This window comes from Hippoglossus stenolepis, chromosome 14 (genome assembly GCF_022539355.2).
Source record: "Hippoglossus stenolepis isolate QCI-W04-F060 chromosome 14, HSTE1.2, whole genome shotgun sequence".
Lineage (NCBI taxonomy): Eukaryota > Metazoa > Chordata > Actinopteri > Pleuronectiformes > Pleuronectidae > Hippoglossus > Hippoglossus stenolepis.
The window spans coordinates 24,663,013-24,680,552 of NC_061496.1; the positions used below are offsets into that span (position 1 = coordinate 24,663,013).

At 39.7% G+C, this 17,540-nt stretch overlaps 2 protein-coding genes across 3 annotated transcripts; one reads left to right on the plus strand and one right to left on the minus strand.

Moving 5' to 3' along the window:
• Positions 1–792: 792 nt before the first annotated feature.
• On the plus strand, positions 793–8,156 carry LOC118120623 (protein SPO16 homolog). The gene is made up of 5 exons (XM_035175736.2): positions 793–992; positions 5,772–5,865; positions 7,335–7,506; positions 7,666–7,744; positions 7,856–8,156. The coding sequence occupies exons 1-5, from the start codon at positions 930–932 to the stop codon at positions 7,961–7,963; spliced, it is 516 nt and encodes a 171-aa protein (XP_035031627.1). The 5' UTR covers positions 793–929; the 3' UTR covers positions 7,964–8,156.
• On the minus strand, positions 8,072–17,281 carry LOC118120622 (glomulin). 2 transcript variants are annotated; one of them, XM_035175735.2, is made up of 18 exons: positions 17,039–17,281; positions 16,305–16,430; positions 14,875–14,985; positions 14,679–14,787; positions 13,536–13,785; positions 13,074–13,164; positions 12,819–12,985; positions 12,659–12,712; positions 12,539–12,569; positions 12,369–12,458; positions 11,382–11,423; positions 11,217–11,290; positions 10,706–10,790; positions 10,466–10,575; positions 9,339–9,402; positions 9,104–9,239; positions 8,375–8,469; positions 8,072–8,293 (listed from the first exon to the last, which is right to left on the minus strand). In XM_035175735.2, the coding sequence occupies exons 1-18, from the start codon at positions 17,078–17,080 to the stop codon at positions 8,177–8,179; spliced, it is 1,794 nt and encodes a 597-aa protein (XP_035031626.2). In that variant the 5' UTR covers positions 17,081–17,281; the 3' UTR covers positions 8,072–8,176. The 2 variants fall into 2 exon arrangements, with proteins under 2 accessions (XP_035031626.2, XP_047199253.1); XM_047343297.1 differs by lacking the exons at positions 8,072–8,293; positions 8,375–8,469 and having other exon boundaries at positions 9,116–9,235.
• Between the last annotated feature and the right edge of the window lie 259 nt (positions 17,282–17,540).

A 17,540-nucleotide genomic window follows, 5' to 3' on the forward strand; every position in this document is an offset into this window, starting at 1 on the left:
CAAGTGTACCTCACTGTCCTGTTGTAGAAGAATAGTTTGTCTGTTTTTTTTTCTGGGGAATACGAACGTACTGAAGAGGTGTAAACTACAATGTCACTCGGATGAGTTGGGAAATGGATCGAAATGAAAAAATAGCCACATCAAAATTTGTTCTTTCTTGGCCCATGTCCTCCCCTCCCACCAGGTTTCATCGAAGTTACAGTTTTTGTGTAATCCTACTTATAAATTAACAACAAACAAACGGACAGGAGTGAAACATGTATAACCTCCTTGGATGTATTAATGAATAACTTATTGATATTAATATTTGCTTGCTGCTTTGGCTGATTGGGACAGGAGTGGTGCTAATGGAGTTAATGCTAATATTTCTCCTGCTGTGACCGTTTAAAATGTCTGCCATTAAAAGCCTCATGTATGGGGAATAAACATCCATTCTTAACATTTTTACTTCATTCTCAAAATGCAAAGGGAATAAATGAATACAATTTTTTTTTCTTAACTACACAAGCTAGGAAATATTAAGCACTGGCAGCTTGCATAGTTGTCAGTTGCTAAACATTTCAACTTTACTTAATGCAAAAAACATATCTTCCTGAAAACTAAAATATCCTTTGATTTAGTTGGACATTTCGACTTTATTCTCAACTATTCTACTTTATTCTCAACTTAATTTTCAAATGTCAACTTTAATGTCAATGTTTCGACTTTATTCTTAACATTTAAAAAAATCTCTCATCTCTGCCCTTGAAGACTCAGAGAAAAAGGATGAACGTTGTTAGGAGGTGGAACAGCAGGGCGGCGCTACAGCGACCTCTCGTGGTTGGACATGATATAATAAGAACTTGTCAGAACGAGGACGACATGGAGAACAGGAGCCGTCAGTGAACCAGAGTGTTGTTATCAGTGTTATTGGACCTGCAGCAGACACAATGACAACACACAGAGAAACGCCTGTCTGGAAAACCACGGTGATAGTCAGCACATCTCTTCAGGTAGAGGGCAACACTGTCCAGCATCTGTTTGTTTCAAGATGGCGGGTCAGCACCTTACAGTCTATGGTCAGCACACGGGTTAGCTAGCTGTGTAGCTGTGTAGCTAACACACAACCACCACAACTAAATATGCGTTAAAATGATATTAACTCTCTTTAAAAACATAGATTCATTTCTGCTTTATCATCCGTATTTTTTTCCAGCAGGAAATTTATTTTAAGACTTAAGATAAGTTAAAACTTTATTTATCCTTATACACTTACACTTAAAATGTACACATAATGTAAATGTATATATCTGAACACACACACACAACAATACACAATACAGTGTGTACAATACATACAACAGAACCATAACACATCCACCCCCACCCAAATATATACAAATAAAACTACAGTAAAATAAAAACTTTAGGATCACTCTTTAGAAGTGCATATGTGTACTTATGTACTTTTACACATAATGGTTTATATACACAGACACCCTTAGTGTGTGTATGTTCAGGTAAATACATGTACCATTATGTGTATATATGTATGTACATGCCTGCAGATAAAAGTAAATACATGTACATATATACACATTTTGGTTTAAATACACTTACTAAATGTGTGTATGTTCAGTTATATATATATATATGTGTGTGTACATAAAACCTAAAAGAAAAAACATAAAAAGAAAATAATCAGCTCATTGATGAGGATCAGGATCAATACAGGTTCTAAAACATCACAGAACCTTATTTCTACTTTGATTTAGAAAACAACAGCAACAATAGTTCTTTCAAACACATTCATGTCAGTGTAATTATAGATTTCTGTCTTTACAAAGTGAGAACTAAATATGTGTGATAAAGGAAGGTCAGTGTTTGATTGACAGCTGATCTCTGTGCGGAGCAGAAACGTCACCACGACGAACTTTGATCAACAAACATGGAGACAAAAGAAGTTAAAGATTTAAACACAGAATCTAAATCACTGCTTTTAATGACTCGAGTCTATTTGAGTTTACAGCACTCATAATAATTAACCCCAACTCCAGCATAGAGGGGCTGAGTGAATGTGGTCTGGACTCTGTGGAGGAGAGTCATGGTGTCAGAGACGCTGTAGAAGGACAGAACACCTGCGCTGTGATCCAGGTACACTCCTACTCTGGAGGACAGAGGACCTGACACTGGAGTCTCGATGTTGTTGTAATAAAAGTAATAACTGTTTCCACCACAATATAATGACCAAGATTTATCATTGTATCCAAATTCACATTCATGTGAGTTTCCTGCTATGCTGATATTCTTGTATGTGACTGCTACGTCAACTCCTCCTATCACCTCCCAGTAACAACGTCCAGTCAGACTCTCTCTACTCAGGAACTGACACCAACCAGTGAATCTGTCTGAGTGATTAGAATATGTTACTCTTCTGTTTCCCTCAGATAATAACAGTAGTTCGTCTGCTGTGTTTGGAACCAGTGTGATTTCCTGTGAATATTTTAAGAAGTCAGCTCTGGTCTTGGGCTCTGGTTGTGGCAGTAAAACATCCACTTGAGACACAATCTGTAAAATGTCTGTCTCTGTCTCACTCAGAATGTCCTGTAGTCGACCTCTGACCTGTGACACAGCTGCTGTCACATCCTCAAAGTACCTCAGAGGACGGATCCTGATGCTGGATGAGTGTGTAGATTCACTGAGTGTCAGTGATGGGTAGTTGTGTAGAAACTGGTTGTGATCCTCTGTGTGTGAGAGCGACTTCAGTTCATGGTCTTTCCTCTTCAGCTCAGTGATCTCCTGCTCCAGTCTCTCCTGAAGCTCTTTGACTCGACTCACTTCAGTTTCCTGCTGGGATCTGATCTGCTGATTCACATCAGAGCTTCTTTTCTCCAGCAGACAGATCAGCTCAGTGAAGATCTTCTCACTGTCCTTCACTGCTTTATCAGCAGAGCCATTGACGGCCTCCTCCTCCTGTTGAAGCAGCTTCACAGCTCTCTCTCTGTCCTGGACTCTCTGCTGGATTGTTTGTCTCCTCAGCCCGAGCTCTCTCTGCCTCTCAGTCCTTTCTGCTGCAGCTGACACTATGTCGTGGTCTTTATGTTCATCCACAGAGCAGAGATAACAGATACACTGATGATCAGTGCGGCAGAACATCTTCATCACCTCATCGTGACGAGAGCAGATGTTCTCCTGGAGCTTCTCAGAGGGCTCCACCAGCTTGTGCTTCTTCAATGGAGCTGACTGAAGATGAGGCTGGAGGTGTTTTTCACAATAAGAGGCCAAACAAACCAAACAGGACTTGAGAGCTTTCAGTTTTCTCCCAGTGCAGACATCACAGGCCACATCTTCAGGTCCAGCATAGCAGTGATCAGCAGGAGCAGCTTGGAGTCCAGTCTTCTTCAGCTCCTCCACTAAATCAGCTAACATGGTGTTTTTCACCAGGACAGGCCTCGGTGTGAAGGTCTGTCTACACTGAGGGCAGCTGTAGATTCCTCTCTCCTCCTCTTTGTCCCAGTGGGTGTTAATACAGCTCATACAGTAGCTGTGTCCACAGCCAGTAGTCACCGGATCCTTCAGTAGATCCAGACAGATTGAACAGCAGAATCTTTCTCTGTCCAGTTGATTTTCTTGCTGCGCCATTTCAGCTGGTGCCAGTGACTGTAGAATAGTTTCACTCCCTCTGAACAGAACCAGATCTCTGCTCCTCCCTCTCTCGTTCACTTCCTCTTTTTCCCACGTTTTAACACACTATTGAAAAGAGCAACAGTATGGTCTTACCTCTCCTCAGCAGTGTTGTCACACTGTTTAAAGGTAGCTGCCTCTAAACAGTTTGACAACAAAGGCAGTTTGACAGCTGCCTTTATGTCACACTGTTTAAAGGCAGCTACCTTTTAAACAGTGTACTGCAATGCATTGCACACATAATAAGTATGCAGAATAGTAATATATGGCACACATAATAATGAAACCTTAAACAGGGCTCCAGAGCTGCAATACCAGACACAAACAGCAGGTTTTACATGTTTCAATGATAGCAAAGGTATTGCTGTAAGAACTGGGTTAAAGTGACTTTAATGTTAAAATATCTTTAAAGTTCACAAGGCACGAACATTAATTGGCTATGATACATTAATAACCATTTCAGACAGAGGAGTAAAGTCATAGCAAATTTGAGTCTTTTTATGTAACTCATTGAAAAGAAAGTAGTTTTCCAGTTTCAGTCATTCAGTATCATGTTCCATTGACATCACTGCAAAGTCCTACCACATTCATTTGTACCAGATTGTTGTACATTGTTTTAACAACAGCTCAACTCTCTATCAACATCTAAAAATGAAGCCTGGATAAAGGTCATTACACAGAGAGACACTTCAGAAACTGGTCACCTTGGCAGTCTTGATATGATTTGCCACAAGACTGTTCTGTGGATCGGAAAGTACAACTGACTTAGTATTTGTAATAAAACCCCTAATACACCTTGAAATTGTCTCACAATAAATGAACCAAGATTTTGTAAACAATAATATTAATAATTAGAAGTTGTAATGTAAATTAAAGCCCTCAAAAAAGCCAATTCATTTGCCTGGAAAAAAAATAATAAAATAATAATAATAATTATATATTGTGATACTGTAATATTGGTACATAGCTGGGACAAGAATCCCCTACCGTATTAATAAAGTCTAACCTGATGTTATCTTTTGTTATCTTGTTTTATCTTATTATATTCAAATAAAGAATTATTGATATGGTGTCTCTGTGCCCCTATCTACCAATAATAATACTAAAAATAAATATATAAATAAATAATTAAAGCCCTCAAAAAGCCAATTCATTTGCCTGAAACGAAAATAAAATAATAATTAATAAAAAAATATTATTATTATAATAATAATTGGCCCGAGCACATGCTTTGGTGAGAATTTGAGGGCTTTAATTTGTCGTTGAATCCTTTGATGCTGATAATGCAGGAGTGGAGTTGTTTGTTGACGGCTCAGCATCAAAGGATTCATGGTCCATGTATGTCCGAGATACAGAACCTCGTGTTTTGATGGCGTGTAATCAAACCTTGACGCCGCGCCACGCGCCACGGTCACACCGTGTGACGAAAAATCGATCTTTGAGGTATTTTTTATCTCCATCTTGTTTAGATGACACTCATCTCAATTTGAAGTTGATCTGATGAAAGCCCTGGGACAAGTTCGTCAAAGTAAAAATGTGCAAAATGGCCACTAAATGCAAAATGGCGGGCTTCCTGTTGCTTTTTTCAAAGTGCACCTCCAGACTTTTTTGTTTGTCTGGTCATGATACACCTGTGTATCGATTTTTGTGAAGATCGGTCAATGTCCATGGTTCCAGGCGCAGGGGCGCTGTTGAGCCATTTTGCCACGCCCATTTAAAATTACTCCAGAATACGTAAATTTTCACCACTTTCTAATTTTCTGCAAACTTTGGTAAGAATTTGAGCATGTTAAAGCCCTCAAAAGCCACATCATTACATGGATAGTGCTGAAGTTCACTGATATAGGATCTCCCAGTGTTTCCATTGTATGGGTTGAGTACGTCTTTAGAATATATATGAAGGGACCCCAGATGTTGCGACATCAGTGACATCACACAGCGATGGCTTGCTCCTGATAGTGTCTATGCCTTTTTTTCTAAAAGCAGAGTAGTAGATCATTCAGAAATTCATTTACCTATACTCTGCCTACCTACCTTTTTCCTTGCCAAATTTGGAAGTGAATTTAATTATGTTTTTTTTTATGTGTGCATTTGTTTGTTTTTACCAGAACCATGATACAGTCAGGATGCTGCTGGCACAACAGCACCGAATCAGATCATCGGATAGCGTTGAGCCTGGAGCCTTTATTTTTCCTCTGTCAGGTAAATCTGCTGAGTTTATAACCTCTGTAGATCAGTGGTCATCAACCTCTTCAAGCCCAACATCACTTTTGACAATATCTAACAATGATATCCTGCATCTGGTGAATCACGTGTGATACTACGTGTGCGCTGTGCAGTGAAGTCACGTTTCGTGTTCGTGCGAGCCACTTACTTGAAACGTAAGCTGAGAGGTGGCATTTTGACGTACAAGCCTCATTTCCACCAAACAAACGCCTTAAATCTGCAGTGTAGGAGCATTTTGGTTATCTAAAAGATGAACAGAGCATCACTGAAGAAGATGGATATCCAATCTGTAAAAACATGTGCCAAAGGTTCCAACACATCAAACATGTTGCAACATCTTCGAGATCATCATCCATCCCTGTATGCCCAAATCAAGGTAGAAAATGTAAGTAGCTAATGTACGCTGGCCCCAAAACTCCACCAGAGGAGTTCACAGCGAGAGGAGAAATCCTTGTTTACTTTCGGTTTCTGACCAGCTCCAAAGGAGCAGCTGACATGCTGGCACACAAACTCCCCCATCTCTCTCTCTCTCTCTCTCTCTGTTCCTATTGACCAATGTCAATTATTTTTAAATAGCCAAACGTTGCACTATAAAAATTATGATACTAAATATTTTTGTTCATTAGCTATATTAGAAATGTTCTAAAATCATTAAGTCTGCTATAGGTGTCTCTCTCTCTCTCTGACATGGATTAAGCTAATTATCTTTTTTAATTCACTTTTACCCTAAAGTTACCTCTGATTCTGCTGCTCAACCAACCGTTGAAGAGTCCTTTGCCAAGTCCATGAAATATGCTCCCTCTTCAAAACAAGCCAGAGAGCTGAACCATGCTGCGGCATATTTCATCCCATTTTATCCCCTCAGAGGTCAAGACTGAGCACAGAGAATCTGAACATGCTCACATTTCCGCACATTAACATAGACTGAAAAGACATGGATTGGAAATTGCAGTCTTGATGCAGAAAAAGAGGTCCTGCCGCCTGTGACTTATTTGATTCAAAAGGAAGATACAGTGAATGCAAAAATTTATACTTTTAGAAAGTTCAATATAAAAGGGTAGGCTTAGCTGTTTTATTTTCGTGAAAATGGTGAAACCATTATATTTCCTCTGACAATAATTGTGACACCAAAATCTCATATCGTGACATCCCTAGCTGTGAACCACAATGTTTATCTGTCTATGTCACAAACGTACGTATTTCCAACACTTCCCGAATCCGTTTCAAAGTAAAAGCACAGCGTTTCACTTTCTGAATCCATTCATTTGTTCTAACAGGGCTTTGATTGCAATCGCAAGACTGGAAGATCAAAGTCTTCATACCGTAGTGCTTTTGGACCCTTACCTGAACCTATAGACACACAGACCACACATTTCCCTTATAAGTTGTCATGGATGTTGTGGAAAATCTAAGCCTCCAGTTAACAAACAATAACATGTTTCTAGGTACTGCGTTTCTGTTGGTGGATCCCCAAGACCTACCAGAGCAATTTGAGGAGTCAGGAGTCATTGAGAAGATAAAAACGTTTATGCAAGTACACCGCAACAGCTTTCTACTTCTATACGCGCCCTTTACTGGGAAAAAGGAACTGGAGATCTTGTCAGAGATTCAGTGCAGGTAGATAAATGTCCTCTACAAATTTTGTGGCGGTGTAGCCCACTTGTTTTGCTTGATTGACAGTAATGTAATAAGGCTTGTGGTCACATAGCCAATGCAATTCTAAGATATTTATTATGTATAATTTGTCCAGTCATACAATGTCTTTTTCTCTTTCAGATTCTTTGGCAGCAATCTCAGGATTCTGCCCGTCAGAAACAATGCTGAGGTTGTTGAAGGAATTTTGACAATCGCCAAGGTAAATATTAAGGCAGGAAACAGAAGTTATTTGGTAAAGCTAAACGATAAATTAGACATGCTTTTGTGCCATTGTGATACTTGATGTAATTTGGAGCTTATTTGTCTGCAGGCCACCAGTAAGCCCCATGTAGACAACATCTGTGAACGCATGTCTCTGGCTCAGACTCACATCGTCGACAGCAGTCCTGTGTGGCAGATGCTTAGAGACAAACTCTGAAGCTCAGCAGGTGATTCAGTGTGTTCTCACAAACCCTGGTGTTGTTTTATTCTAACCACTACAAAATGTATATCATAACAAATGCAAAAGTAAAAACTGTTTTTACACTTTTGGAATGAAATACATCACACTTTATTGAATGCATGTCTTAAACTGTTAACAAAAATAAATGAAAACAGAGTTAAGAAAATAACCCAGTGATCTCATCTTGGTTTAGTTTGGAATCTTTAGCTTTTCCTCTGCGATCTTTAGCTTTTCCTCTGCGATCTCTTCAATGCGGAAAATAAGACTCTCCATCAGGTCAAAGGTCACCAAAGCGCTCTGCAACACCTATGACACATGAGAACAGTCAGCTTGTCTGCAGAGGCCAGAATCAAAAAGGATAATTGACAGGACAGAATGTTTCTGTACCTGATGCTGGACCTGGGGGGACATATTGGACACATCCTGATGTTTCACTGTGATGCGTTTGACTAATGTGCTGGATCTGGCAGTTTCTCTGGCTTCTGGAGGAGGACAAAAGAAAGAGTTCACCATATAAAAAAAAGTTCATAGTGGTTCCACATCATCAGCAACTTGTGCAGGGTTGCATCAGTTTTGTTTTGTCACAGATTAGCAGAGTGGTTCTCAACCCTTTTGAGTCGCGACCCATCATTATCAGTCCAGTGCAGGCATGTTTTTGGTCATGTGAATGCAATATGTCAGGAACACCTGAATGTTAGTAATGCATTTAGATAATGATGCTTTGCTTATGACAGTCTTTTTTGTTCCTGTCACTCACTATATTCAGCTCAGTAGACAGGTTGGGTCGCTGGTGGCACAGCACAGTGAGCACTGAGCACATCATGCAGCTCCCATCTCATCAGATTTGGAATCTGAGATGTGTTTCTCTGCACCTTAGTCTGTCGCACCAATATTCCTAAACTTATGATTAGATTTTGCTCAACAAAAATAAATATATATATATATTTATTTTCTAAACTGTGCAATTACATTTTATTTGAGCATTTTGTATGACGTTCTTACACGCTCACTATCTCTGTATGTTTATAGACCAAAAAACATTTTGAGTTATTATAGTGCAATAAATCCAAACTCTTCCACACGTTGAGAATGACTGGATTAACAGATAATGCCTACCTTTTACTTTTAGCTTTTGATCCTCCCTCAGTGTCTTAAGTTGAGCAGAATAATATGCTCTCGACATGCTGATACACACACGCAGCATTTTCAGGTATTCATCCTTGATTCTGAGCAGCTCCTCCCACACATCTGTCTGAGGGAAAAGGAGCAGATCAGTAGATCATCAGCTCTCTGTGTTGACCAGCTGGGCTTGGCAGAAGAGTAGGGTAAGCTTTGAATGACACTGACTTACATTGCCCCACAGTTCTTTGTCTTTGATGAGGAGAAAGCGTAGAAGATTTAAACTTTCCATTATCCTGGACAACAAATGCAAGATATTGTTTAATGGCTCAGTCTGAATAAAATGTCCCAGTTTTCACATTTACAGACAAAACCTAATTTTGACAAAGTTGAATTTGGACTGCAAGTAAGAGGGTTGTAGCTGAATAAGGATCCAGATCATTTAGTTTTACATCTAAATGTGCTGTAATTTAGCTCCTTCATTTAAACTGTAGATACATTTTTATATTTTTAACAAACATCATCCTGTGATGCATCTGGGCACATGATCGGAGATGTTTCCTGGGGCGTGTCAGGTCTTTCAACATTAGACACCCTCACCCAGGCAATCCAGCTGGGGTTGTTGTACATAGGTCAAAGCATTAAGCAGATGTATATATCTACAGTTGTGTATATATATATATTGTTTGTGATTTTTACCAAATTAAAGCCACTGTGTGTGTGATTTGAAAAGTTTAGACTGTCACTAAGGGATTTCGCCCAGACTGCATCGCCTCCAGTCTGGTAAGAATTTGTGAGGTAACATATTAGTCATCTCGTGTCGACTCAAAGTTAAAAATGACACACTTTGTAACATTTATTGAGCAACAGCGCCCTCTGCAGCCACATGTGGTGATTAATTCAGTCTGTGTCCGAGTGATTAAGCGGTTTTCACGTAGAGAGTGTGTTGAGTGGAACTCTGACTGAACCACTGACTGAAGTGACTCCCTCACTGAACTGAAACACGACTGAATGGTGGACATTACCCATGATCCTCGGCTTCCTGAACCAGAAGACCGGCTGCTGTAACTAATCCACCTAACTCTGTATAGATTTATCTTCATATTTTAAAACATTTCCTGGCTGAATATTGGATATAAATGCTGGTTCTTAACTAATCTACAGTTCAGCATTACTGTTGAACTTGATGAACATGATGATTTAATCTCACAAAAGTTACATAGGTTGAGGTTTGGGAATGAAAGAGGAAACATTCTCCCTATTCTAGGTTACTGGACCATCAATATAGTTTTGAAGCTGCTAAAGTCAAAAAAGTTGCCCAGTTTTGATTTAAAATCACATTGTTCATGTTATTATTACCTGTCCATACTGTGGAGCAGATCTGTCTCAGCACCTTGTGGCAAACACAGCACCAGTCCCAACAGTGAGAGAAACTCCTCTCCCAGGAACCATTTATTGCTGTTACCAGGCTGGAGAACAGATGTAATAGATTAAACGGATACAATTTCATCAGATAAACAGTGACAGAGACTGAGGTTAAACGTAAAGAAGAGATTTTATGAAAAATAATAATGTGACTCTTGTCATCTTTAACCTCACCGCCATGGAAACTTCCACTTGAGTCTTGATGTTCTTCACTACGTAACTCTCTACTCCTGCATGGTTGCCTGTTTTTAACATACACCTGTAAAACAAAACATGATTGAAAAGATATGATGAAGCCACAACAAATACTAAGAGAATATGCATTGATAATGAAAGATCCACTGAAATCAGCAGTTTCAGAAACCAACAACCATGCAACAGTTAAAGTCACTGCGATCCCCTTTTCATTCCATTCTGATGTTCGATATGAATATGAACTTAAGCTCCTAAACCTAACTACATTATTTTACACATTACACTCCTGCCACATGATTGGCTGATTGTATAGGTTTTCCTTTGTTAAAATGTATAAAAATCACGTGGGTAGAGGCACTAAATCTGATGTTCCAAATATGTCTTGTATTCACATTAACCTTTTCTCAAAAAGCCTGAAGCAGAAAAAAAATGTACAATGGTTTAACTTGAATTTCACTCATAGTTTTTTTTTACCTTTGCGACCTCTCACCTGAAAAACTTGTGCTTTGCCTCAGGATCCATTTTATTGATGAAGAGCTGTAGAACCTGTAGTCCTGATGTTCTCTGGAGAAGCAGTGATCACAAAAATGAAAACGACACAGTATCACAGATGTGGAATAGCAATTAGTGTCTTAAAGGTTATTTGTATACTCACCAAATGTTGCAGTGGGCAGTCAGTGAGTAGCTGCCGCAGGTTCTGTGAATTACAAAGCACAGCAGGTCACTGATTGGTCAGAAGATTTCAAATGTTCATCGCTCTTTTGGTTCTATTGACTGGTCTATAGGGCACAATGATATTTTGTGGAGAGTAATTACAGTTGTAGTATCACGTATTCCCAGATGAATATTTTCTCGACTAAATATCCAGATATATTGGTTTTCATCTGAAAAAAATGTTTTAGGGGTTTAGTTAAACTTGAATAGGATTTATTAAACATTTTATGGGTACATGCCATGTTAATTGTTTTAGTTTTGTCTACTGGTCATTTATAAGATGTGTTCAGACTCCTAACAGCGACACAGAACAAATAACATAATAATATATTTTTCAAAGCCAAAGAAATCCAGTCTCCATGGAAAAAGAAGTTGACTAGTCAGCACATAATGTAGATGAGCACTTGGGCTACCCACACTAGGTTTCCATAAAGATCAAGGAGAACAAGGTAAACATGTTCTTTTTTTCTTTTAAGTATTGTGTCCTCACATTCCTTAGTAATTGTGTTTTTTGATCTGCATTCAAAAATTAAGTGATATTAGTGTTGGATCCGTGTTCTGCTGTCAAAAAACTTTTGAGGACATCATTATTACCTTTACTCCGGAAATGAGATATTTATGAGTGTGTAAAATTTGGTGCTGATCCAAATAAAAATCCAGATTGTATGAACAAGGTTTGTGTTATGCACATAAGCAGTCTGACGTTGTATTGCTTTGCATTTTAAAACTGTAATGAGTGCTTACTCATTGTGGGAACTGTGAGTTTTTTCTATAATGGTGTAAGGTTTCAACTTACTAAGTAAAGTGCCTTGAGATAATGTATTTAATGATTTGACACCATATAAATAAATCTGTATTGAACTGAATTAATCATATTTCTGAAAGCCTTCTGTAATCGTGTAAGGCTGATGTGATGTGCTCATCTCACCTGTAGTGCACTGTAGAAGCTCTTCAGCTCCAGTAGACTCACTGCAAGGCCGTTGTCCTGCACGCTCTGCAAGCTTTTTGTATACAGTGCCTGATTGATAACACAAAAAAGTCAGGTTTCATAATAATCTCACCTTTAGCAAAGATATAGTTTTATTGATGGTCAATTACCAGGCCTTTAAGCAAGTGGGATTCTTTTTTGCTGTCAAAGAAGCAAGATGAGAGATTTTAGAAAACTAATCAGTTTAAAACAACAACCACGACCCCCCATGTGCGATATTGAAGGCGTACCTGCTGAGAAGTTGACTGATGTATTCCACGTTGCACCGAAGAATAAACACGGGACTGGAAAAGGGGAAAAGTGCAGTTTTAACTGTTTGTCGAGCACATTTACAAGGTACACTGTCACCTATGCATCATCAGTGTGACACATTAAAGCCTGTTGTCACACCTGTAAACTGCTGGAAAGCTGTCTATGTTGATGCGCTGGACAAACAGCAGATAAGCCAGACAGGCTCTCGCTTCGTTAAACTGACTGTAGTCCGCCAGGGGGCTTTTCTTCGGAGAGTTGAAGAACAGGAGCTCAGAGAGGGACACTTGGATCACAGGTAGTGTGGCCTGTGGAATTGAAACTGGTCTGTAAATGTAACATTGCTTCTTTATGGATTTAAAAAAGAAGAAGAAGAAGAGAAGATATTTCTGTTACCATTATCTCTATTGCAAAGAGCCACAGTGACGACTTCCTGTCTCGGTTTAGTTCGGCCTCCAGCAAAGGATCTCGCAAACTCCTCAGGTAGCTGCAAAGAAAAACTGATGATCACCTATTTTTAAACCCATGTGTTAATAATTCTTCACTTTCCGTGCTAACAGTGTAAATACTACACTTAAAAGTATTGTTAATGCTAAATATTAATTGTTATCAACTGAAATATCCTAAAAACTATCAGTCTAACAGAGGTTTAAGAATAGAATATAAAGTTATTTATCTTTAGCTTTAAGAGACAGGGAATTTTGATTTCAGGAAAAATTTAAGGAAGTACTGCAATGTATAAATTCACTTAATTCACTCTTACCAAGATAAAACATCTAGAAACAATTTAATTTCAAACTCTGATGTGCAGACTTCTGGTTGGTCTGTGTCAAACCATAACCAAAAACAGATACGTACAACTTGAGAAGCTCAGTCCTCAGCTCCTCATCCTCAGCAGTGCCAACATAGTCTCCATCTTTCCTCTTCACCTCCTCAACAAACGACTTTGTGAACTCATCCAGTGCGGAGCAGCAGCGACACAGTCCGAACTCATCAGCCTCCTCCTGCTGCTGGGTGTAAGGCACCGGCAGCCGGGAAAGCTGCCTCTGCAGGGCAGACAGAACCAGGCCCACGCAGGCTGCCTTTCTGGCATCCAGCCGCAGCAACACTACATTTAACATTCATGTACAACAGGGGGAGCCAAATACCATGTTATTAAAACAACAAAATGACCATGAGTTAGAAAGTGCTTCCTCTCCATGATTGACAATGGCTATTATAATAGTTTGTCAGTGGCTGATCTAGGGAGTTTTTCTGGATCAGGGGCCGTAAAGGGCCACAATTTACACAGAGGCGCCAATTATATGTCCAACATCCATTCACACTTCCTGATTCAGTGAGGTGCATTCAAGTCATTCCGTGTTTACTGGTAGCTCTATAGTTTTGAGCAAAGCCTCACATTTTGAATATATCATGAAAAATGTTCTTTGTTCAAGCTTAGAAAATAGAAATTTTAAACAAACTGTTATATGTATTGTTACTAAGTGCCTAGTAAATAAATTTGTCAAAGACTACTGACAGGACAGGGGCACTTGAGAGGCCTATCAGATTTTAGCTGGGGCCAGTGCCCCCCCTTGGCCTGCCCCTGTATTTCTTACACCTAATATGTAGAGAAATTGGAGTATAAATAAGTTATATCACAGAATGTAGAATATTTTGTAAATGGAATGTCTCCAGTAAGATTATAGCACTTTACATAATTCATTATGAGAGTCATCTCCAATTACATATACGATCATTAGACTTTACCCTGTCAGTCATTACGGTTACTTATGAAAGCTCCATATATTGTACAAGCATATATCATCAGCATGGTGCTCTCTGTAACCAGATTTATATTTGACTTTGTAAATTATGATAATTTGCAAAACTCATAATGTTGTAAAACATAATCTATTATGAAGACTTAGCAGCTCTTGATACCTTATGCATGTGCTTTGAAACAGTATATGATATAGGTTTAATACATTGTATTTCAGCACACACACACAGTTGTATCACCTGTTTGAATATATGGAACTAGAACCATGATGGTCTCAGAAATGGCGCCAGGATGAATGTCCTCAATCAGTCCAAGCAAACTCTGCAGGAGCTCGTCTGTCCTGCAAGTCTAAACAACAAACAGTCAAACATTTAACCTGATGGAAAGGATTCTAGGAAGCATGCGTCACTGTGTAGATTAATAGTTCCAACCTACCCTGGTCAGATGAGTGATGGCAGCCTGGCAGTGATAGAGACCCTTCTCTTTTTTAACTACTTCATTTACCAGAGGTTCCAAGAGAACACAACCCATAGACTTCACAATCTCCTGAGAGCAAGAGAAACACAAACACAAACCCCATCAGGTAAAAACAGAGCTCCTGCTGCTGTGGATCTTCTGGGCCCTTCCTTTCAATTTACATACGTCACTATATTAAATAAGGTGCATGCAAAAGCAACTGCAGTTTTACACTTGCTCTGCTACCAAGTCCTCCGGCTTAAAGTGTGATTTCAAAGACAGGCAAAAAATTATTGTGGGTGGTGGGGGGGGGGCAAGATCAAGCATCTACAAGATGGTAGAGGTGCTTTCAAATCCACGTCTCAGGATTCACACCATGTTTATGAACCAAGTTTACTGCCCCTGTATGTCAATTTGTTTGTTGCACATCTTGTTTGTCAGCAGTAAACACTACTGAGTGGATTTCCACAAAACTTGGTGGAAGGATCGGACACAGATCCGGACATAGGGGATGATCGAGGAATTTCTCTTTATTTCTTTAACATTGCCAGATGGATTACCCAGGGAATAAATCATTGATCTTGACGAAAAAAATTCAGGGGATGGAACTTTATGAGTGTGAACAATATGTTGCAGCTTGACTGAATGTAAAGGGACTTGGTAGAGGTTTGTGCTCTCGCTGGGGTAAAAACAGCTGGGTGAGCTGTTTTTTACAAGACACCCTTCTGATGCAAAATGGCTCAGACTTCAACAAAGGCGTTAATAAAGGCTATCAAAAGTAATTTGTTCTACAGAATTGTAATCTCATAAGTACTTGTTAATGAAAATTGTGTCGCTCTACATTTCCTCCATCTCGCTCCCCGTCTCATTTTATTCTCTACGTCCATGTCATATGCCAAGGATTTCTCATTTGATAATCAATCGTTTGAACCCCATGAGACTGTTTTAGCCTGAGAAGGAGGACAGAGTAAGATATTTCTTAAAGTACAGTACACAGAGCTGCATGAAGCGTGGAGATATAGGACAACCATGGGCACTTAGAGAAATGCTGTATCGAAGAGGGTTATCAGTGGAGCGAGAAATCTGACTGAATATCTGCTTGTTTTCTCCGCACACCTCCGGGTCAAGAGGCCAGCCAGCACAGAGGAGCAGGCTGCATGTTAATGTTGAGCCTAGCTGGGCAGCAGGGGAAGAGGCTGCTGCTGTTCACTTCAGTGGACACGTGGCCGCTGGAGCTCAGGAGGCTGCAGCGTGCCTGTGTTCGTGCTTTTAGTCCGGTTTGACAGATTGACACTATCAATCCACGATCACTTCAGATCTGCAGAGTGTGACTGCTGCTTGTTTGGATGGATGATGATGATGATGGAGCAGATTTCTGTCAGTGTTTGTGTGCGTTGGAGGAGAAATACCTGGTTCTTCTCATCCTGAATGCATTTCAGTAGCTGTGCACAGTCGCCCCCGGTGACACACGCACATCCCAAATTCTTGAACCGCTGGAAGTCGTCTGGCTTCAAATCTTTCTCTGGAGTATCTCTCTAAAGACAGGAAGTGAGAATTATAAAATATATTCTGATAAACAGTTGATTCTGTATGAAAATGTTGTTTGCCCCTTTTTAATCTTGATCACATGAATTTCTTTATCTACAAGACTCATCCCGAAATAGATTATAGAGAGAGAGAGTGAGAGAGAGAGAAGGGAATGGATGGATGGTTGGATGTATGGATGGATGGAGAGAGAGAGAGAGAGAGAGAGGGATGGATAGAGAAAAAGAAAAGGGAGAGAGGGGGGGGGTAGGTACTTTAATGATCCTGGAGGGAATTAACACAAACCGTTTAAGCAATATCAGTTTGAGAATTGAAATTACTCAAACTGTCAAAAGCTGTTTACTTCATGTAAAGTTGGAGGTAGACCTGTCCACTATCATGATATTTTGATATGTTACTGCAGGCTGTGAGGAGGATGCATGCCGACTCACTGATACTCCAGTTCTAGGCCAGTTTGATGGGAATCTATCCAGGTATGTTGTGTAAATAATTCAGTGCACACTTCAGAATGTCTCAGCCCACAGAATCATCATGATGGGTGATCGTGAGTATATGATTACCTCAGTTGTATCACAGTTGTAGAATATTGCCGACTTACCCATGTCTGGATCATGTCATTCACCTGGTCTTCATTCATCATCAGTGCGTCCTCGGTCCTCACAGGCAATCCTATTATCAGTATGTCTTTGTTTTCAGCACGCCACAATAGAAGCAGTGGCAGGTAGAAGAGTCCGTGTCAGCAGCGGTATCAAAATGACCTAATGAAGTGAAGCTTTGCTACTGCAGTCTCCAGGGAAAGAGAGACACTGAGTCTGTGAGGAACACCGACATAAACCTCTTATCTGCCTTTGTGCTCGATGCGTAATAGGATTAAACCAGAGCACTGATGTGTGGTCGCACAAGACGTGGACGTGTCTGGAAGCTTCTGCTTGCAATAACACTCCCAGCCCTGTGAAATAACTAGTGCAGAGGGGGTCACGCTTTGGAGGGACTCAAAGTATATTACACCAGAACTCCTTTAGTAAATAGTTTTGTGGTCAACTTTGTGTTTATCTAACTGCATCAATCAATCAGTTTTATTCGATACAGCCCATATTCAC